The sequence below is a fragment of the Silurus meridionalis genome, chromosome 4 (genome assembly GCF_014805685.1).
Source record: "Silurus meridionalis isolate SWU-2019-XX chromosome 4, ASM1480568v1, whole genome shotgun sequence".
NCBI lineage: Eukaryota > Metazoa > Chordata > Actinopteri > Siluriformes > Siluridae > Silurus > Silurus meridionalis.
Window position 1 is genome coordinate 38,557,668 of NC_060887.1, and position 22,506 is coordinate 38,580,173.

General features: G+C 41.4%; 1 protein-coding gene across 1 annotated transcript in view; it reads left to right on the plus strand.

The window, feature by feature from the left end:
- Nucleotides 1-21,221, plus strand: part of col11a1a (collagen, type XI, alpha 1a) — a 92,208-nt gene extending 70,987 nt beyond the window's left edge. The window contains exons 43-68 of the mRNA XM_046847114.1: nucleotides 1,627-1,734; nucleotides 1,919-2,026; nucleotides 3,529-3,582; nucleotides 3,894-3,947; nucleotides 4,154-4,261; nucleotides 4,917-4,970; nucleotides 5,589-5,642; nucleotides 6,096-6,149; nucleotides 6,440-6,493; nucleotides 7,676-7,783; nucleotides 8,026-8,079; nucleotides 8,221-8,274; nucleotides 10,455-10,508; nucleotides 13,182-13,235; nucleotides 14,576-14,683; nucleotides 14,982-15,035; nucleotides 15,186-15,239; nucleotides 15,617-15,724; nucleotides 16,622-16,675; nucleotides 16,763-16,798; nucleotides 16,884-16,937; nucleotides 17,034-17,274; nucleotides 17,387-17,499; nucleotides 18,131-18,199; nucleotides 18,688-18,921; nucleotides 19,881-21,221. Of these exons, the coding sequence (XP_046703070.1) occupies nucleotides 1,627-1,734; nucleotides 1,919-2,026; nucleotides 3,529-3,582; nucleotides 3,894-3,947; nucleotides 4,154-4,261; nucleotides 4,917-4,970; nucleotides 5,589-5,642; nucleotides 6,096-6,149; nucleotides 6,440-6,493; nucleotides 7,676-7,783; nucleotides 8,026-8,079; nucleotides 8,221-8,274; nucleotides 10,455-10,508; nucleotides 13,182-13,235; nucleotides 14,576-14,683; nucleotides 14,982-15,035; nucleotides 15,186-15,239; nucleotides 15,617-15,724; nucleotides 16,622-16,675; nucleotides 16,763-16,798; nucleotides 16,884-16,937; nucleotides 17,034-17,274; nucleotides 17,387-17,499; nucleotides 18,131-18,199; nucleotides 18,688-18,921; nucleotides 19,881-20,027 (2,244 nt within the window). The 3' untranslated portion in view covers nucleotides 20,028-21,221. The remainder of the gene's footprint in view (nucleotides 1-1,626; nucleotides 1,735-1,918; nucleotides 2,027-3,528; nucleotides 3,583-3,893; nucleotides 3,948-4,153; nucleotides 4,262-4,916; nucleotides 4,971-5,588; nucleotides 5,643-6,095; nucleotides 6,150-6,439; nucleotides 6,494-7,675; nucleotides 7,784-8,025; nucleotides 8,080-8,220; nucleotides 8,275-10,454; nucleotides 10,509-13,181; nucleotides 13,236-14,575; nucleotides 14,684-14,981; nucleotides 15,036-15,185; nucleotides 15,240-15,616; nucleotides 15,725-16,621; nucleotides 16,676-16,762; nucleotides 16,799-16,883; nucleotides 16,938-17,033; nucleotides 17,275-17,386; nucleotides 17,500-18,130; nucleotides 18,200-18,687; nucleotides 18,922-19,880) is intronic.
- The last annotated feature ends 1,285 nt before the right edge of the window (nucleotides 21,222-22,506 follow it).

A 22,506-nucleotide genomic window follows, 5' to 3' on the forward strand; every position in this document is an offset into this window, starting at 1 on the left:
CTAGTCCGAGTCCATCTTCATGTTCTTGAATTTTAGGCTTCAGTAGTCACTTCATGGAACTTTAGGACCTGGAACGAGACGCTAGACATCGTGAAGAACAGCGATGCAAGAGGATTCAAGAAGACTAAAGGAAATAAACTGGATTACTGGAATTTTACACCAGAGCTGTCGGAATTGACATTGTCTTAGTGGAAAGCTGAATTAAAGTCGACATTTCTTTCATAGGCGATGCGTTCCTCTGTAAAGGGAGGCCTGATAAGTGTTATTAGTCTGTAATTGTGCTTTTTAAGGGCCGGGTGAGATTAGTGCAGCCAGCTGGAGTGTCACGGACTTGACTTTCATGTGGAGCGAGATAAAGGACTCATTTGCACCTGTATGAAGTCTATAAATTCAGCTTTCTTTGGCGATTAGAGCAACGGATGCAATGCGAGAGGAGAGGAATGATCAGTGGGACACGGCCGCCTCACCCACCTCCAATAATTGATCATTAGATGTAAGGCAGAGCGTGGATTTCTACCCAGCCTGCTTCAGCTCAACTAAACGAAGCACTTAATGCACACACACACATATACACACACACACACACACACACTCACACACACACACAATTTGACGCACTGTCGAAGAATTAATCATAAACCAGACTTCCTACGCACATCGTCTAGACAGAATGTTTTTTTTTTGGTTGACATTTTTTTGGAGATTCTCCTCTCGTTGGCTTTTGATTGAAACTGTCAAATCGATTTGTTCTTTTCTCTTTCTCTCACTCTACCTCATACAACATTATTTTCACAATCAATCCTGGTTCATGCTTCTTTTCGAGTTTTCAAAACCCTTCAGAAAAAAAAGGAGGAAAAGCTTACCAGAGAAAGGAACCAGGAGTGATCATAAAGGACCAGGACAATTAATGTGAGATTTCAATGGATCGGAATTATACAGCAACCTGAGAATGCAGACTTATGTAGACTTGGCGAGCCAGCGAGGAGCTCAGAGGTTCAGCGGAGGTCACATCAAAATAACATATCCATGACAAATCAATGACAGCATTTGTTTTCTAATTTTGTTTGTTTCTGAAGAAGAACAGCGATGAAAGCTCTTTTTTAAATTCCGACTTTCACCTATTACAACTTTCCGTTCACTTCCCCGGACCTAACGTTTGGATGCAAATTAACCAGACGCTCTTAACCCAGTTCTGTGGGTTGTTTAGAAACCATTTCTGCTTTTGATTAAAGCCAAGCACGGGAACGTCGACTGCTTGAGAGAGCTTTCATTTCCCTTTACACACCTTGGGTGCATCAATCAAGTGCTGAGTGCTTGGCATGGCTGGTGGGAAAGATGCCAAGAGTATGTACTTAGGATTTAAAGTAAAAGGGAGAGAAAAAGGGAGAAGAAAGGAGTCGTCAGGGGACGAGTTTAAAAAGCAGCAGAACTAATGCCAAAGATGCAGGAAAGCTGATCAAGAACAAAAATAAAAGGGTTTTACTGGTCCCATACTTACCAGCGTAGTGAAATTTTTAAAGATGGGGTCAGAACGTAGGGTCTGTTATGATACAGCACCCTAATGTTCTCAATGTCTGGACGGTGCTACATCATGAGGCTTACCTGTTGGTTGTTTGGTGTGTTTAGGGCTCCCCTGGTGAGCGAGGAGCCGCCGGTTCTGCAGGTCCGATTGGTTTACCTGGACGTGGTGGACCTCAGGGGCCCCCAGGACCTGCCGGAGAGAAGGGTGCTCCTGTATGTACTGGTATTTTCATATGTATTGGTATCATTGGTAATGGGTAATCAATGTTGGGGTGGACAGGACGCAATGCAGATTATTTTGCATGTCCTTATGTCTTAGCGTTTCTTTTTTTATTGAAAGATTGACTCATTTAATTTGGAAATGCTGTTTTTAATAGTCATATATGTGTGTGTTTAGGGAGAAAAAGGACCGTCAGGTCCAGCAGGCCGCGATGGAGTTCAAGGTCCAGTCGGGCTTCCAGGACCAAACGGCCCCCAGGGACCACCCGGAGAGGATGGCGATAAGGTAGGAACAAATAAAAAAATGAAAAAGTAGATTTAAAAAATTGTTTTTTATTTGAATTCGGTTCACGTCATATCGGCCTCACCCGTGATCCGTCTTCATCGCGACGCACCGACGCTCATCCATCTGCAGCACACATCCATCTCCTGTATCATATCCATCATAGTCAGCGACGGCCAGGGCGTGTCTACGTCTCATTAGATTCGTGCCAGAGACCCGACGTTCATCATGCGCAGTCTTTTAATTGTTGTGTATTATCTTTCTATCAATAACTACCAGACTTTAACGATGCAACTTCGAGTACTTTATAGTGTGTGGGGGAAAAATGGATAAATCAGAACAGAACGGAGAAAAAAGGCACTGCAAGAAAATGGAAAGCAAATGGAAAAGAAGACGAAACAAAGGAGTGTTTACAGTATGGAAATGATTATACATGAACACAATCTATACTATACTGTGCCCATTAGATCAATAGGTTCTTTGTTTTTAACATCTTATTTCACATTTACTCTCAATTAGCTGTTATAATAAGCTCCACTCTTCTGGGAAGATGTTCCACCAGAGTTTTGTGGAGATTTTTGAGATACAAGGGTGTTAGTAAAGTCAGGTACTGATGTAGGAGACGTGAGGAGGTCTGGGGCACAGCGTTCACATTCTTTCATGTTTAGTAGCAAGAGATAATCCACTCCAACTAATGGAAAGCAGATCTTCATAGAACTGGCTTTGTGCACTTTGGATTGGGGGAGTACAGTTGTGGGCCTCAATTTTCCTGCTAACAGTTTGGGAAAGAAATAGATATGGCTGAAAAAAGTTGGGTGTCAATACTTTTGGTGTAGCGTATCTATTAATGCGTGAATCTCATTTCAGATTTATGCTGCGTTCGAGTAAAGTTCATCCCACCATATTTTCAAACTCCAACCAATAAAGAAATTGAATTTTTCGCCTTAATAACCAGAGTCTTGAATGTGATGTCAAAATCAACATGGCCGATCGCAGCACCAGCACTATTTTTAAATATATATCAACAACTTTTAGCTGTAGACCAAACATCTTGCAGACATTAATCTCCTGCTCGACCTATAACACAGACCCTGCAAGTTGTTTTAAATCAAGCTATCTTCTTGCTAGCAAGTCATGAATCTTGAATGTTTAAAGGTTAAAAATGGCTTTCTGAAGTAGAAGTTGTGGTCCAAAGAACATAAAAAAAGATAGCTGTACCAATAGATATTTCTAAAAAGCCTCAGTGTGGTTTGTTTTCTCAGACATTTCCACAGCCACAGCTACATCTCTCCAGTTTATAACTAAAGATAACTCAAAAACGAGTTTCTGAAAAGTTATTTTTGTTTGTTCCTGTTCAAAAGAACTTGTTTTTCCCAAAATTTTACCTAGTTAGTATTGGAATGTAAATCAGTGTGAGCCTGACCAGGCAGGTACTAAGGATGCGTGAATGAATGAATGAATGAATGAATGAATGAACCTCTATTCTCAATCTATTTGTGTTTCAGGGTGAAGTAGGAGAACCAGGACAGAAAGGAAGTAAAGGTGACAAAGGAGAACATGTGAGTGTTCCTTCATCACACCAATCTCTTTTCATTCCTTTTTTCCATTTATGTTTTATTTTTTTCTACAGTGCATGTGACAGGAGGCATTATTATTATTATTATTATTATTATTATTATTATTATTATTATTATTAATTTTAATAATATAATTAATCAATTTTCATTATTACTTCTTTTTTTATTATTGGATATGTAATTCCTAAAAACACTAACTTCTTTATTTATGTGGATTTATTTTTCATATTATATTATATTGTATTGTATTTTGTGATTTTAAAAGGTACCATGTTGTGGGTGTCTTTTTTTAGGGTCCTCCAGGTCCAGCAGGTCTGCAGGGTCCAGTTGGAGCACCAGGACCAGCGGTACGAACCCACACACACACACACACACACACACACACACACACACACACACACACACACATGTTAAAGGACATACATTTATATTTGTAATTTTATATATATATATATATATATATACATAATTATTATTTAAATAGTATTATAAAAATTATCCTTTAGCTACTTGCTAACCGTGTGTGTGTGTGTGTGTGTGTGTGTGTGTGCAGGGAGCGGATGGGGAACCCGGACCTCGTGGACAGCAGGGAATGTTTGGACAGAAAGGAGATGAAGGTACGAGAGGTTTCCCTGGAGCACCCGGACCAATCGGCCTACAGGTCAGTTTATACACCTCTCTCTCTTTCTTTCTCTCTCTCTCTCTCTCTCTCTCTCTCTCTCTCTCTCTCTCTCTCTCTCTTTTTCTCTCAGCATTAACTGAGAAGCTCCAATCTCTCACCGCATCAGAAAGCACATAACACGCTCGAGTCCGTGAAGTGGAATCAGTGCCACAATAAAATTAGATCGACTCCATCTCTGGCCCCTGTAGCTCAGACTTGACTCGGCTGTAATTGGCCCTAATGTGCCTCTAGTAATTACCCCGAGTGCTGTGGGGGGCCCCATTTTTAGCCCTCAGTTCCTCTCTCTTTGCCTTTAGGAACATGCTTTGTGTGGTAGTGGTGTGTGAACATGCGCTGTGTGAATCCCCTCACCATCCGAGTGTAAATATCTCACAGAATTCCTTGTCAGACGTCAGAGAGACGGGCAATTACGGAAAATGTCAGGGTTAGTGTAGATCCGGGCGATACCATCATCTAGCATCGATATCACGATACCTTCTGCCACAATACAGTAAATATATACATATACACACATATACATATACAGTATATCATTCTTTCTTTCTTACTTTCTTTCTTTTCTCTGTATTCTGTGTACTTTTCTCTGGAACAGTTTAAAGCTAACTGTTTGGTGATTGTGTGTATTTCTTCTCAGGGTCTCCCTGGACCTCCAGGTGAAAAGGGAGAGAATGGAGATGTTGGTCCTATGGTACGTGTCTGAGCTCCTTATCACAACTTGAACTTTCTATTTATTTATTTAAACATTTCTGGCAATTTTTTTAATATTGTGTGGAGATTTTGTGGAGATTCATTCAGCCACAAGGTTGTTATTACAATCAGGTACTGGTGTAGGTGAGGTGAGAAGGCCTGGGCTGCTCTATAGCAGGAGATCTTTCACTCTAACCCATGTGAAGAAGATCTTCATGGAGCTGGTTTTGTGCATCATCATCATGCTGGAACAGTTTTGGGTCTTGTAGTTCAAGTGAAGGCAAAATTTCACACTCCAGCATCCAAAGACAATTGCCAACTATGTTGTAAGAGTTTGTGGAGGAACCACATATGACTTCATGAAGAAGAAATCTGGAAAGGAACCAGACTCATCCTCATTAGGATGAAAACAAATGTCCATTCATTACAATCCCTTTGTTCTTAAGGTTATCAGCTGTTCACTATTGGACATTTAAATGCACAAACTCTTCATGAAAAATGCAGCCCCCAAGGAAATGTAGCAAACTGTTTAGAATTTAATTCTTCACTCTGAGACATGCAATGAAAAAAATATATATCTTTTATATATGAAATAATGTCTGCTTGTCTTTGTATTTAGGGTCCACCTGGTCCACCAGGTCCAAGAGGTCCTCAGGGTCCATCAGGTGCTGACGTAAGTACTGTCAACTCCCAACGCTGGGATTGTTTTCTATAGCAAAATAAAATGTATTTTATTTTTAATTATTTAAAATCTATTTGGAAGCAATTTATGAATTATAAGTTATATATGAATATAATTCTGAATGATTAATTATTTAATAAAAAAAATATTTTGGATTATTATATTCATTATTATATTATAACAATTATAATTATGAATGATAGTCGTTAATAAATGAAATAAAATGAATATTTATTTATCACATTTATTTATGAGATAGCATGCACTCTGCTTATTGCAAAAAAAAGTGCACATTCGGCACATTGCTGCTTATGGATGTATTTATTCATGTGCGTATGCAGTGTATCAGCAAGCCGTTAATGATGCAACACACACCTTTACAGCAGCCATCACACACCTTCATCCAATAAAGACTTCTCTGATGAATGGGTCGTTGTGTTTCAGGGTGCTCAAGGCCCACCCGGTGGTATCGGAGGCATGGGAGGAGTTGGAGAGAAGGTAAGGAACACTTCTTCTATCTGCATACCGTCATTTCCTTTGTCTCAGTATTATTATTTGAGATGATTCAGGAGGTTTATTTTCCTGCTGGGAGCTCTGAAGGACAGGCCGATGGAGAGAGGGCCACTTTATATCAGTGAAAATAAAAAGCGAGAACTTCTCGAACGCTGCTCGTGTTATTTCAGGCGTTCTGCTGTCACAGATAATTATGCTGCTTTTTTGACAAACGGTGCCATAGACGTGCTTTTGGTTACCATGGTGAAGCTTTTAACCACTGAAATCTCTTACAGGGAGAACAAGGTGAAGCCGGCAATCCTGGACCTCCTGGAGAGCCTGGAATAGGAGTAAGTGGCCTGTGTGTGTGTGTGTGTGTGTGTGTGTGTGTAAAAATTATTAAAAGAAATAAAAGCATATATTACTTTCTTATGTTCTCAGCTCTTGATATTCGGACATCATTTAGCTTCAAACGTTTCTTTTTATTCTGAGCGATATTCAGAGATGGAAGCCAGGGAAGCATGTTATGGAAAGCTCAGAGTTTGATGGCTTACATCAGAGATATATGGGGCGCCTCAGGGATATCAAATTTATGGTGTACCTCAGGAAATAATGGCGTACCTCAGGGATTTATGGCCTGCTTCATGGATTTATGGCGTACCTCAGGGATTTATGGTCTGCTTCATGGATTTATGGCGTACCTCAGGGATTGAATTTGTACGTTAGGAATTTATGTTGCATTTCAGGGATTTATGGTGTACCTCAGAGATGTATGGTGTACCTCACGAATCTATGGTGTACCTCAGGGATTTATGGTGTACATCAGGGATTTATGGTTTACCTCAGGGATTTATTGTGTACCTCAGGGATTTATGGTGTACCTGAAAAATGTATGGTGTTCCTCTGAGATGTATGGTTTACCTTGGAGATTTATGGTGTATTTCTGAGATGTATGGTGTACCTCAGGGATTTGTGGGGTATTTCTAAAATGTATAGTTTATCTCAGGAATGTATGTTGTACCTCTGAGATTTATGGCATACCTCAGAGATTTCTGTGTATCTGTGGTTTCTAGGATTTGGATTTGTGGCATACCTCACTTTAGCCTACCTTAGAGATTTATTGTGTACCTGGGGAATCTTATAATTTATAGTTTGTAATATACCCTACCGGGTGTATGGTGATTTATCGTGTGCCTGAGGGGTTTGTGGCATACTTTAAATATTTGGCATTAATGGGGTACCTGAGGTATTTATGAATGACTTCAAGGATTTAGGATTTATAGGAAACCTTAGAAATTTATGATGTACTTTAGGGATTTGAGATTTATGGTGTACCTCAGGGAGTTATGATGTACTTCAGAAATATATGGTATACCTCAGGAATTTACAATGTATCTCAGATATTTATGACCTTTTATGGGGATTCATGGCTTACCTCAGGGATTTATGTTGTACCCCATTGATGTATGGTATATGGAATTAAGGTCTGCTTGTTATGCTTGGCTGAGTCATGTTTCTTATTTGATCTGCAGGGCCCCAAGGGTGAGAGAGGAGAGAAGGGCGAAGCAGGTCCACCTGGTTCTGCAGGACCTGCTGGACCTAAAGGACCACCTGGAGATGACGGCCCCAAGGGAAATCCTGTACGTGCATTTTATTTTGATGGCTATGGACTATTATTAAAAATAATATTTGGGTTTTTCCAGCTCCCGGTTTATCATATATTCAGATATGAGTGCAAATTGAATTATTCAAGTCATTTCTTTGTTAAAACATATTGATCTCCATCACTGCAGCAGATCCCTCCTTCATACTGTGTGCACAGTATCATAATCCACATTATTCATTCTGCTGAACTGTGTATCCTGATCATTTGTTGCTTTAGGGCCCGGTCGGCTTCCCCGGAGACCCCGGACCTCCCGGTGAGCCTGGTGTCGCTGTGAGTATTGAGTTCTATACGTCTCTAAATCGTAAGTCGTTTGGTTTTCTGAGCATTGGGTTTAAATTTTTAAGATTTTAAATGTGGAATCAATGTCAGAAGTCGGTTCGTGTCTAACGCAGACTGTTGTCGCTTTGCTAGGGAACTGACGGTATCCCGGGAGACAAGGGAGAAGATGGTGAACATGGTCAGCCTGTAAGTACAAAAAAACAACCTGGATTTCTATCTCAGTTATGAAACGTGAACAGAATTGAATCTATCAATTCGGATTTCATCAGGAATGAAAATCAGGATGTTGCTGTTACAATTCTCAAAAGCCTCTTTATCCCTGATTTTGATTGGACAGGATATGAGGAACGTAAAGGTCCGATACTTCTTAAATGCCTACATATTCAATCGTATTACAAATCTGAATAAACAGTGTCAAGCTTTTTCCTGATCAAGGCATCCGTACCCCATAACAAACAAGGTGAGAGAGATAACGAGGAAATATGATAGACAGGTTTTCACATATTTCATCAGCCTCTATAAATTCGTAATCCTTCTTATCATTTATGAATGCAATTTAGATTCCCGGGCCACGAGGAGAATCTTTAATTCTCCGGCCCGGTAAAAAAGGAGGCTATGTTTGTACGGCCCGGCGTGTCGGCTGGCTCGCGCATTGTGCGTCCGACTTCAACGCAGCGCCCTATCTCCACCCTGCAGTCCTATTAAAGTTTAATGAGAAGAGATTTGTAGCCCTATGAAAGCTTCACAGCGAACCATCCGAGCTTTCGCCGCTGATTAGAGCTTTATACGGCTCTATCACACAGCCGAGTGACTCCGTAAATTCTTTCAGCGCTCCATCGGCGCGGCGCTCTCCGTCACGATGCGCTACGAATATAATACCATGTAAACGTCAGCGTTTCGATCACATTCCAATTGATTTGCGGATAATCGGTTGCCATTTATTTATTCTCCGGTCCCGCTGATAATTTAGCGTTTATTTTCGTGGGTCCTTCTGACATCACAATCGTAATCATTTATTTTGATCTTTTTTTTTTAATGCCATTTACATATACACTGTAAGACTTTAGCAGGTGAAAAATGGCCGTCATAAAACAATTTCTTTGCTCGTGACTCTATTCTAGGATGGTGCTGTGAAAGACTTAGGACCAAAGATAGTTAGAGTTACATTTCTAACAGTGTCAGCAATTTAGGATTACTATCTCACAGTGTATCTGCTGCCACAGCCTACATTCACTGACTAGCCAATCAAAATGTAGCATAACATCTTGTTCGATGCGACACTAAAAGTCGAATATCATGGTGGCAAAAGAGCTAAATACCAGTCCCGGTTTGTGGGATTCTAGACAGTCTAGACGACAATGTATTACTAGTTATCATAATTATTAAGTTTGACTGCAAAACTGGCATCCCAAATTGGCATTCCTGTTTTCCTCAGTCAGGATGGGGCCATATTCTCCTCCATCAGCTCCTTTTCTTTTTTAATACACATAAAGACTACTTCTTTACCATGCTAGTTGAGCCTTCATTTTATATTTCTATACTATTTTGCATCTTAGCCTACAATTAAATAAATGTCCTTATAATAAAGTTCAAATACATACTATAGCCATGTTTATTAGGGGTCGAACGATTAATCGGCACTGATAGTCGATCGCTGCATATATCGGCTATCAGCAAAAATCCATCCCGATAGTTTTTGCCTCTTCCGGTGTGGTGCCATTACAAGAGCGGCCTCTAGAGGCGAATCACTGACACCACGTGCTGTTTGCTTTTACACGTGGGACGGCGCGCTGCACGGAGAGCACTATATTCTATTTATTTTTATAGCTTATTGATTATTTGATTAATTAATGATATTCATTTCATTTAGCACATTTTTATGATTCAGTACTGTTTTTATTTATTTATTTGTTTAAAACACAATAAATGTCAGTACTATTTTACGTGAAGGGTTACGTTTGTTTGTTTTTATCCAGTATCCATTTTAAAAACGGGTTCATCCTAGATATTTGTAGCGGTAAAATCCAAAATCAGTCGATTGCTAATGTCCATGTCGTGCATTGGGATTTGCAATGACCTTATAGCATCTGTTTTTTTCAAACCTATGAACATCCAGGGCGCCCCCTGGTGGACCCAGGACTCTAATGCATCCATTTGCACCACCACTAAAATGGCGCTGTTTGCATTTCATTGATACTTTATAGCTGAAAAAATGATTCAAACTGTTTAAAATAAATAGATTAAAACCAGTTAAAGCCCAGAATGTGTCTCTCAATCTGTCCAAGATAAAAATAAGTAAAAAGTTTATGATTGTTTAAAATATATAATACATTTATACTCTTCTAACCTCTGGCTCTATGTTTTAGGGTCCTCCTGGCCCATCTGGAGAAGCTGGACCACCTGGTCCTCCTGGCAAAAGAGTAAGTCTACTTTTTGAATCCTGTGTAGAACTACATTCCATTCGGCCTTATCTCTAGAGGAGCGGGGAAAATCTCAGGCCCGTAAAAAACACTGCTGTTTTTTTTTTCAAGGCAGTGAAAACAGCGTTATCAGACACTTTATCATTTTTATTCTCACGAGGCGACGTTCAGAAAAAAAAGAAAAAAAAAATCCAGGCTCAAACCGGCAAAAGGAAATTGTGTTTGACTTCGGCGCGACGGCTGAAAGCCGAGTCATCCTTCATTCGGATAACGAAACTCCTTTCGGAGACATCAAACTGCTGATCGTTCGTCATTTGCTTGATAGAGACGGAGAGGAGCACCTGAACTGGAGCTCGTTTCCATTTCCCCTTCCTCATCCTCCTCCTCCTCTTCTCCTGTAGATCAGCCAGAGAGACGTCTTAGTATCGATTCTGAGTGACAGTGATGAGAAAACAATATGGTAACTCCTTTAGGAAGCGTGTAAGGAGGAGCCGAGAGAACGCGGCTGTCGTGTTCGACCCGGCTCGTGTGTTGAAGCGGAGATGATGATGACGATGATGATGATGTTACGGCATCTAAAGGGGAATTCATTTTTTCAGAAAAGTTGTGGCTGGATGAATAAAATCCACTCCCATACACCAAATCATCGATCATGACAAAGCGCTTATAGAATCAGACCATGAATCATTGGGATCAACGCACTGTTTTATCATTTCAATAGACAAACCAGGATGATGGATAGGAAACGACACCCTCACACAGACCCCCTGGTGTTTTCTCATTTATTCGCTTGTCTTCTCATCTCCACGACCCTGCTGAGGTGCTCAGGGCTTTGTGTCGGGGTTCTGATGGCAGTCCGTCGACAAAAAAACAAATGCAAAATACATTTTTTTCACATCTTGTAACATGTCATGCAGAAACTCGACGAAAATTAATGGGACTGAAATATATATAAATGAATGGATAAAGGGATGGATGATGGATGGATGAATAAATGATTGCCAGATGGATGGATGGATGGATGGATGGATGGATGGATGGATGGAAGGATTGAGAGATGGACAGATAGATAAATGGGTGGAAAAATGAATGGATCAATGAATGGATGTATGGACAGATGGATGGATAGGTAAATGGATGGAGAAATGGATGGATGGTTGAATGGGTGTGTAAATGGATGGATGGATGGATGGATGGGTGGGTGGCTAGATGGATGGATAAATGGATGGATGAATGGATGGATGGATGAATGGATGGATGAATGAATGGATGGATGAATGAATGGATGGATGGGTGGGTGGGTGGCTAGATGGATGGATAAATGGATGGATGAATGGATGGATGGATGAATGGATGGATGAATGAATGGATGGATGGGTGGGTGGGTGGTTAAATGGATGGATAAATTAATGGATGGATGGATGGATGGGTAAATGGTGGGGTGAATGGATGGATGGATGGATGGATGGATGGATGGATGGATGGATGGATGGATGGATGGATGGATGGATGGATCAGTAAATGGTGGGGTGAATGAATGGATGGATGGATGGATGAGAGATGGATGAGGGATGAATGGATAAGGGAAGGGTTGGATAAGTAGTATAGTGTGTTAGTAAAGTCAGGTACTGATGTAGGTGAGGACGTGAGGTCTTTCACATTTATCCCAATAGTGTTGGAGCTCTAAAGCAGGAGATCTTCCACTCCAGCCCATGGAAAGCAGATCTTCATGGGGCTGGGTTTGTGCACAGGGGTATTGTCATGCTGGAACAGGTTTAGATCTCCTGGTTGAAGTGAAGGAAAAATCTCATTTCATTTACACCATCCAAAGACGTCCTGTACAATTGTGTGCTTTCAAATGTGTAGTAAAAGTTTATAGAAGAAACACATCAAGCTGGAAATATGTAAATACAGGTTTCAGTGTGTGGATGTTATTATTCATGCTTGTTTCAACATTGCATTAAGCTTCATAACAAAGCGCTCTGCTTACATATGCATTATTCGAGTAAAAAAAAAAAAGCACTTTTTTCCAGTGGTCTGATGGAAATATGAGACTTTTATGCAGGAGATGCGGTCGCTAATGACTGAGGGATTAAAGAGAGGGAAAGAGTCTGTTTAATCAGCAGAGGTGTTTAATGCAGAAAGAATGCTCTCTCTCTCACTCTCTCTCTCTCTCTCTCTCTCTCTCTCTTTCTGTCTCCAGCTGCATGTATAATTCAGCCCTTTAAACGAAACCTTCCGTTCAATCAGCCTTTTTCCTAAAAAAGCTGAGATAGCTCTCTCTCTCTCTCTCTCTCTCTCTCTCTCTCTCTCTCACTTACTCACTCTCTTCTCTCTTTTCTCTGCTTTATTTATTCACGTAGATATTAAAATGTTAGAATCCCTACTTTATCCAACACCTGTTAAGGGTTTACTCCTATTTTCCCATCATCAACACGATCCTCTGAAAAGGACAGAAAGTATCTATTATGGCACGAACGCTCGGTTTTCTGATAAAGAGATCAAATCAAACATCGCACGCTTCATATTTTATCTCGGCTTTTTCCATTTTCTTCCAGAACAACATCAGATATGCGAGTAACAATAAATGTGCCGCTGTATATCATGGTGTGCAGGAGCGAGTAAATACATTCACTTACCCTAATCTGTTTTTTTTTCTTTGTCATTCTTCAGGGACCCCCAGGAGCAGCGGGAGCTGAGGGCAGGCAGGGCGAGAAGGGAGCCAAGGTAAGATCTGGGATCTCAGAGTATATATATATATACGAGGTGGCATCAAAATGTTTTTAGACTAATAGTGTAACTGGTGCTGTTCTGACTGCGTGCGTTACCATGGATCACAGACAGAAAGTTCGAACAAAGAGCAAACGTGAAATTCTGTATAAAACTGGGCAAATCTGCCACAGAGATGTTTGCCGTGATGTACGTGTCACATACGGCGGTGCCGCGACGAGCGGCGCGAGCACTTCAGAGGCGCAAGAACATCTCCGGAAATGACAAGAGATTTACATTTACATTTGCGGCATTTAGCAGATCAGGAAGACCTTCAGAGGCACAAGAACATCTCCGGAAATGACCCAACTGTTTGCCCGACTTGTGCGAGATGATCGTTGGAGAACAATCCACATGATCTCACTTCTGCACCCACCCTACTCGCCAGATTTGGCTCTCACGGACTTCACCCTCTTCCCGGCATTCCGGAGATACGGCGTGAATCGCAGAATGTGCTTGACATGCCTCAAAAAGAAGACTTTCAGGACACATTCAAAGACCCTGGGAGCACTGTATTGCTGTGTAAGGGGACAATTGTGAAGGTTATAGTGTGGAAACATAGATAAGTAAAGTACTTTCTTGTAACCAAAACAACTCTCAAAACTACTACCTCATATAAACATTATATATATTTATATACATATATAATAAGTAACTCATTCATTAAACTGAGCAGCTATTGGGGTAAGGGCCTTGCTCAGGGGCCCAGGAGTGGCAGCTTGGTGTTGCTGGGATTTTAACTCTTCAGATTTCTCCAAAATGTTGAGGAGCTGCCACTCTGATTATATGCCCCTCCCCCCTATTTTTATGTGTCTCCTGGCTTTCCACTACAGTAGTGCTGAACCAGCGCTGTCCGTTCAGCACTACACCAGCAGTGGTGTTCAGAGCGGCTTCTCTCATCATCACAATATGAATATAAATATATATATTTTTATTTATTCTTGGCAACGACCAGAAAAAACCCTGCATTTGTGTGTCTTCACATTTGGTGATGTGACACACATAGAAACTATAAATATAGTGTCTGCTCATTGTGGATAAAATGTTGGACTTCTGATCATGAGTTAAAATCCCAGCACCACCAAGCAACGACTGCTGGGCCCTTGAGTAAGGCCCTTAACTGCTCTGCTGTATAACAAAGATAACTGGAGAAAACAGTGCCAGAAATGTCAATATAAACGCTCGGAATCCAGCCACCTGCTGCACCACACTAATGCGTTTTATGCAAGCACGTCTTAATCAGCAGAATCCGATATTATTTGATGGTTTCCACTCAAACCTTTACTATCGGTACGCAGGGTGAAGCAGGAGCCGAGGGTCCACCCGGAAAAACAGGGCCCGTCGGACCCCAAGGACCTTCCGGAAAGCCTGGTCCTGAGGGTCTTCGAGGAATCCCTGGTCCTGTGGTAAGTGTCTGTGTAGATAATTACATTCCTACACACACTCACACACACACACACACACACTTACACACATGAACACACACTTTGAAATCCAGTAGCACCTCAGGCACTGTAAGAATAATCAATACCTTCTGTGTGTGAGTGTGTGTGTGAGTGTGTATGATTTTTATTTTTTTTGGGCGCACTTTTTTATGGATGATTAATTGTCTGGCTCCTGCTGTGAATCGATGGCGAAGCTGGAAGTGTAACAGCAGGCAATAATCCTCATTATAATGCAATGTCGTTTTTCTTCTTCTCACAGGGTGAACAAGGACTTCCTGGTGCACCTGGGCAAGACGGCCCACCTGGACCGATGGTGAGATCTGGATTCTCTCATTTCTTTTTCCTTCTCTCTCTCTCTCTCTCTCTCTCTCTCTCTCTCTCTCCTCTGTCTCATCATGTACACTGTCCTCCTCCTTATTACTAGATGTGAGATGATTTATCAGTGCTGGCTCTTCAATTTTAGGGTCCTCCTGGACTTCCTGGGCTGAAAGGTGACCCTGGGTCCAAGGGTGAGAAGGTGAGCGAGATCCAATTTTCTTCTCTGTCACTTCCATTCGAATGTGGGTTTCTTCGTCCCCTCTGGCAGTTTAACCTCCAGCTGTAAAATCTTCATGAAAACGTGATAATAAATTGGGGAATTTAGCTTCATTGCTGGATTTTCTCCGTGGGGTTTCACACACTCACAAATTTATGAGTCTGAGTTAGTTTGATGATCTTCTTGTACTTTATTTTGGGCTAGCATACACTTCATGCTAATGCTCGAGGATGGGTTTGGTTCTAGCGCTTAAATTGGTTTCTCTATTATATTTTTCTAACCTACTAACTCTTATATGTGTGTGTGTGTGTGTGTGTGTGTGTGTGTGTGTGTGTGTGTGTGTGTGTGTGTGTGTGCAGGGCCACCCAGGTCTGATCGGCCTGATCGGTCCTCCTGGTGAACAGGGAGAAAAAGGAGATCGTGGATTACCGGGACCTCAGGGCACACCTGGTTCTAAGGGTGATTCTGTAAGTGTCTATTTCTTTCTTTTTCATTCTTCAAAGAGAGGAATAAATAAAATGAAGAACAAATCAATAGGGTAAAGAGGGTAAATGAGATCATTGGATGACTAGACGTATATGTGAATAAACGGGTAAATGACCTAAATATGGATGAATTGATGACCTAGGGATGATCTATGGATGAATGGATGAATGGGTGGTTTAACAGAAGGGTGGTTGGAGGGATGAATGTATAAATGGATTGATGGATGGATGACTAAGGATAGATAAATAGTGAGATGATCTATAATGGAGGGATGGTTGGATGACAGTATAGATAGATAAATTGAGGGATGATCTATAGAGGATGAATGGATGGATGACTATAAGCATTGATAAACTGATCTGAACTGATTAACAGATAACAATAGCAAGATCGATAAATGGATGAACAGATTGCTAGAGGTGTAGATAAATAGTCTTCAATGAACATTTAGATAATGATGGATGGATAGATGGATGGATGGATTCACAGCTAGTGAATGATCACTTTTTGAAGTAAATACGCAGGTGATTCTGTTTCACATCGATTTCTATTGAAACCCAGTACTAATGTTCCTGATGTTCCTGATGTTCCTGATGTTCCTTTGTAACAGAGGACTGTATCTGTAACAGAGCAAAGCTGGAACAGGTTTTAAAAAAGAAGAAAGAAACATCATGCATTATTAATCCTGCAGTGCAGACTGAGTGGCTGTTCCTCACAGCTGGCTCACTACTGCCTCCGCTGGTGATTTAGCGCTCACACTGGCTCAGGGTTTCACATCAGCGCTCTGCTCTTCTCTCTCTGCAGGTTCAGCTCAGTTTTTAAACACACATCTTTTTGTGAAATGTTAAATCTTTCACTCTTTCTTTTTTATTCTGTAGGGTATCTCTGGTGCTTCTGGACCCATCGGTCCTCCTGGTCCTCCTGGACTTCCTGTGAGTCCTTCGCTTATGTCTCACTTCACACTCCGATAATATTTTATAATGGAACTCGCTCAATAATCGTTTCCTTTTGCTCTCCAGGGTCCTCAAGGTCCAAAGGGATCAAAGGGTTCATCAGTAAGTGTAATTTCTTTCCATCGCAATTCTATAATAAATATTTAAATCCCAGAACTGACGTTTCCTGATCTGGTGTCTTGATCAGGGTCCTGCTGGTTCGAAGGGAGACACCGGTGTGGTCGGACCTCCTGGTCCTCCTGTAAGTATATCATCTATGTTGCTGAAGCAGCACATTTTAGCTGAGGATTAAGAAAAAATATGAAGGAACTGAGACCTCTTTGCTGTTGACCTGCAGGGTCCTCCAGGTGAGATCATTCAGCCGTTGCCCATCCGCTCCCCGAAGAAGACACGGCGCGCCAGCGAGATGCAGGCGGATGAGGCCGGGCTGGACTATGGCGAGGGCATGGAGGACATCTTCAGCTCTCTGAATAACCTCAAACAGGACATTGAGAGATTGAAGTACCCCATGGGCACCCAGAACAATCCTGCCAGGACCTGCAAAGACCTGCAGCTGTCTCACCCCGAGTTCCCTGATGGTAAGCGTTTCCAGTCCTTTTATATTCATTATGGATGACCCCGAAAGACGAATCTATGAGTCCGAGGAGAATACGCTCGCTATTAACCCCCTCGCGGTTTTGTTCCCCTCAGGTGAATACTTCATTGATCCTAATCAGGGATGCTCTGGAGATTCCTTCAAAGTCTACTGCAACTTCACAGCAGGAGGAGAGACTTGCATCCACCCTGAAAAGAAGTCCAGCAGAGTGAGTGGTCCATATAGTGTATCTGATGATAAGATGAAACTGTTTGTAAACTGTCAGATGTTCAGTATAGACCAAAGTCCTGAGACACCTGACGTTCCAGGCATATGTGCACCTTCAATACACTGTAGCGGACCCAAACCTGTTCCAGCATGCAATGCTTCTGCACAAATCCAGCTCTATGAAGATACATGAGTTGGAGTGGAAGATGCCCTGCTGTAGAGCTTTAAGGCCTTCTCCACAAAGAAACTCCACAAAATCTGGTGGAACATCTTCCCAGAAGAGTCGAGCTTTTTATAAGAGCAAATGGAAACTCAATGTGGAAAAAGATGCTCACAAAGTATTTGTGAACCTAATAGTCAGGTGTTTTTCACAATTTCTCCATATAGTGTACTTTTAATGATATAAAGCTGAACTTGTAGTTGGTATACATTCAGTGCCCTGCATTATTATTGCAAATTTTTATACCATGCTTACCAAGGGGTGCCATTATTAATAAACTTCACTGTAGCATGGTGTATATATCGTATATCATAAAGAAGTGTGGAAATAACCAATTCCTTCACCGTGCGGTCATGAGGTCATTTCTGTCAAAAAAATTGAATTCATTCTCTATTTCCTCCAACTTCCGTAGGTCCACATGTCCTCCTGGCCCAAAGAGACGCCCGGCTCCTGGTACAGTTCATTCAAGCATGGCCATCTCGTAAGTGCACTCGTCCCTCGCTTTTTTTTCCCCGGGTTTTTATTTCCTCCGAACTGAAAGCTTTATGAAGAGGCCGAGTCTCCACTCGCCTTCTCCGCCACATGAATACACACCAATAGCAGATTTGCTTTTGAAATGCTTTTTAAGATGCGCCGACCTGGGGTCCTGAGCACAAAAGACCTCTCAAACACACACACACTCACACTCACACTCACACACACACACACACACACACACACACACACACACACACAGCATATCCATATTTAATGCGTCCCAAAATAAAAAATTGTTTGCCTTGTTATGGATCTACTTCTATTCAAGCATTCAAGAAAGCCTGAAAGTGGGAATATTATTTGTGTGTGTGTGTGTGTGTGTGTGTGTGTGTGTGAAGATATAGTGAGAGTTTACAACAGGAAACAGTTTGCTAATGAAGCTCAGCCACTAATCCCTCGTCTGTTACCATTTCCTTTATTCTCCTTCACCAGCTGGCGTACGTGGACGCCGAGGGCAACTCGATCAACTCGGTGCAGATGACGTTCCTCAGACTACTGACGGCCTCGGTGAGGCAGAACTTTACCTACACCTGCCACCAGTCCGTGGGCTGGCACGATGTCACCGCCGACAACTACGACCGAGCCCTACGCTTCCTCGGCTCCAACGACGAGGAGATGAGCTACGACAACAACCCCTACCTAAAGGCCATATCCGACACCTGCTCGGTAAGAAACCCGTCCCACACACCTCCCACCCCTGTTCACGCACTGCTACATCTTATTCCGCAGCGCTCTGGATTACGATTGGTCGGATCATCGTTTCCATAGCGACGTCACACTCATGGTTTGCAATGTAGCTCAGTACATAAGATGTTGGATTTCTGATCAGAAGGTCATGCGTTCAAATCCCAGCACCACCAAGCTGCCAACTGCTGGGCCCTTGAGCAAGGCCCCAAACTGCTCAGTTGTATACAGATGTTAGATTTAGGAAAGGAGTCCCCAGTGTCAGGGCTTTTAACTACCTAATGAACGAGCCAATAGTGAAAAAAACCTAAGTACAAAATAGACCACAATTCTTCTTCTTTCAGCTTATTCCATTAGGGGTCGCCACAGGGGATCATCCGTCTCCACACCCCCCTGTCCTCTACATCTGCCTCTTTCAAACCAACTACCTGCATGTCTTCCCTCACCACATCCATAAACCTCCTCCTTGGTCTTCCTCTTTTCCTCCCTCCTGGTGTCTCCATCCTCAGCATTCTCCTACTGATATACCCCATGTCCCTCCTCTGCACATGTCCAAACCATCTTAATTTTACCTCTTTCACCTTGTCTTCAAAACGTCCTACATGCGCTGTCCCTCTACTAAACTCGTTTCTAATCCTGGTCCAAAATAGACAAAAATAGAGAGTCCAAATCCATCCTCATTGGTCCTACCCTCCATGGCAACCATGTGTATCCGCTCTTCATGCTGAGACGTCCTTATTTGCAGTGAGTGGATTCTCATTGAGAACTTCCAGAAGTAGGGCATCAGTAAGGACCAGGCAGGTCGAGAGAGCAGAAAGAGAAATGATCTCAGCATCTCAGGAGCTTGTTAAGCTTGAAATAAAGATAGAGAATGAGATGTTGAGATGGAGGGAAAGATACGGATCTCATAGATCTTATTTTTTTTCTGTGTGTCCCTGCAGTTGAGGAAAGGACACGGCAAAACCGTCCTGGAGATCGACACGCCCAAAATCGAGCAGCTGCCCATCGCCGACGTCATGCTGAACGACTTCGGCGATCCCAATCAGAAATTCGGATTCGAAGTGGGTCCTGCTTGCTTCCTTGGCTAAAAAAAAAAAACAAAGATCGAAAACCAAGAACGACGCCACGATGCCAAAAAAATAAAAACCCAAGAAAAAAAAAAAAACTTGACAGGGAAGGACTTTTGTTTTGTTTTTTTAATATTTGAGAATAAAATATTGTACCGTCGAATCTCTCAGCCTCCGTTCACGCCGCATGCGAGTTTTGAATGCTAGTTGTTGTTTTGCCGAGTAGCCGAATATTTCACAGGGTGTGAAACGCAAAAAAAAAAAAACGAAAGGAAGGAAGGACACGGAGGAGAGGAGCGGCAGAACGGAGAGCTGCGAGACGAACAAGGGGAGAGAACGAGGGATCGAGAGAAAGAAAGACCTCCCCGATGGAGTCGACGGATCGGTGCTGTGCAACACAAACGACATACAGAAAACATCCACATCTATGGTGCTTGAGTTCCAATAATATGAATAATATGAATAATATGAATAATAAAAAGGAATAGATATAACAAGAGTTCAACAATAAAGAGGTGCTAAGCGGAAGGTGTATTTTAATGAAACTGTAATTATTGTTTTGTACATTTCTGTTCTTTTCCACTTCAAAACTTGCATGTGTATCGCCATCCGGCTCTCCGACATCGGAAAATTGAAACGGAATAAAATAATAATAGTAATAAAAAAAATGGGAAAAAGACAAATCGTATTTTTGTGATAAAAACTGTGTACCTGTTATTAAAGCAATAAAAAGCGAGACATTGAAACGATTCCCTCGTTCCAAACGCTAATGTATGTCCTTTGTATATATTGAGCACCTGAACACCTCTCCAGCACAAGCGAGCGCCCACGCCGACGACAAACCCCCTCGCTAACGTCGCCTCTCAGCGATCGTTCCTCAGCGCAGTCGTGACAATCATACGCCTATTTAATTTTATTCACTCGTTCATTTTTTCCCCAAATCCTCCTTTTTTTTCGTTTCCAGTTCGTCTATTCAGTCGTACTTTATACCTCATCCGTAGCGAAGTGAGGCCAGCGGGCCCTGTATATACCTTGGTTACACATTTCATTTTATATATTTTGGGGGTAGGGATTATTATTTTATTTTGTTTAAATCCAGATAAAAAAAAAAAAGTACAACATTGGAAATACAAACCGCATCTCGCTAAAATGTTCCGAATTGTTTATTAATATTTAGTTTTTCTGTGAATGAAATAAAAGATCTCTTGTTTTTTTCTTCAGTGACCCCGCGTTTTTTTGGTGTTTTTTGTTTTTTTTTTTGTAATGAGAAATGTTTAAAAAAAAAAATAAATGTGTTCTTTTATGGTTCGTCTGAATATTAAAAACTGGATTCCAAACCAACAGTGAACCCGGTGTGTGTGCTCTCAAGTCATTTATCGCGCGAACACGATCGCCAGGTGGTGGCGCTTAACCTGTGCCTGTGCTCTATATGCAAGAACATGATGAGATTCTTTTTTTAATGAGCTCCTATACTGATTTTGAGAATAGATTTTGTGAAGATTTGTCATCATTTAGTTTGTAAAGTCTGATGTGTGTGAGGAGGTGAGAAGGAATGTCGAAAGCGTTCACATTCATCCTCAATAGGGTTCCAGCTCTATAGCAGGAGATCTTCCACTCTGACTCATTGAGGTGGAAAGAGTACTGTAACTTCAATCAGAATGTACGGAGCTACAAATGAAGTTATCTGTCTAAAAAACTCTAAGTAGAATAAATTTTTTTGACAGTTATTCAGAGTAAAATGTACAGTTACTTTTTTTAACAGCAGGGGGCGGTGTGGGGGATTCTAGTGTAAAAAAAAACAAGGAGATATACATCTCAAACTACTGGTTTTATTTAAAAAAACACCTTTACAAATTAAAGTGCGATAACGAAAATATATATACATACACAAACGCTCCCCAATTTACGAACATTTATTTTACTAACTTTTGCGGATACAAACAAACCAGTCCTTAAAGTGAAATTTGTTCGGAGTCGGAGAAATAGAAAAAAAACGGAGAGCTGTCGCGAGCTAGTCATCGACCGTAACGAGTCTACATGATGCGCGCTGGACTCGGGACAATGAGTTTTTTTAAGTAAAATTTTTTATTAATATTTTTTTTATTTTTTTTTTTATTACTTAATACAAATTATTTTATACATTATTCAGATTATTTCGATTTGTCTTAGTATATTCTATTGTTTATTTGATAGTATTTACATCTCTCACATCAGTAGGAGATTTGCATAGTCAATAACGAACACAGTGACAACTTCGTATTACGAACGCTCGTTCGGAACGTAACTCGATCGCAATCGCAAATGCAGATTCGGGATTCAGACGCCGAGCGCAAGCACCGGACATCCTTCGTCTTCGACAGCTTTTCGCTTGCAGCTGTTTCTGCATTACTTCCGTCCGTCTTCTTCTTCTCCATCTTTCTTCGCGTTTGTTTTCCGCCTTTCGAACAGTGCAGTAGTTTTTGTGCTCAGTTTTTTAAAAAAGGGATATAATTTAAAATGG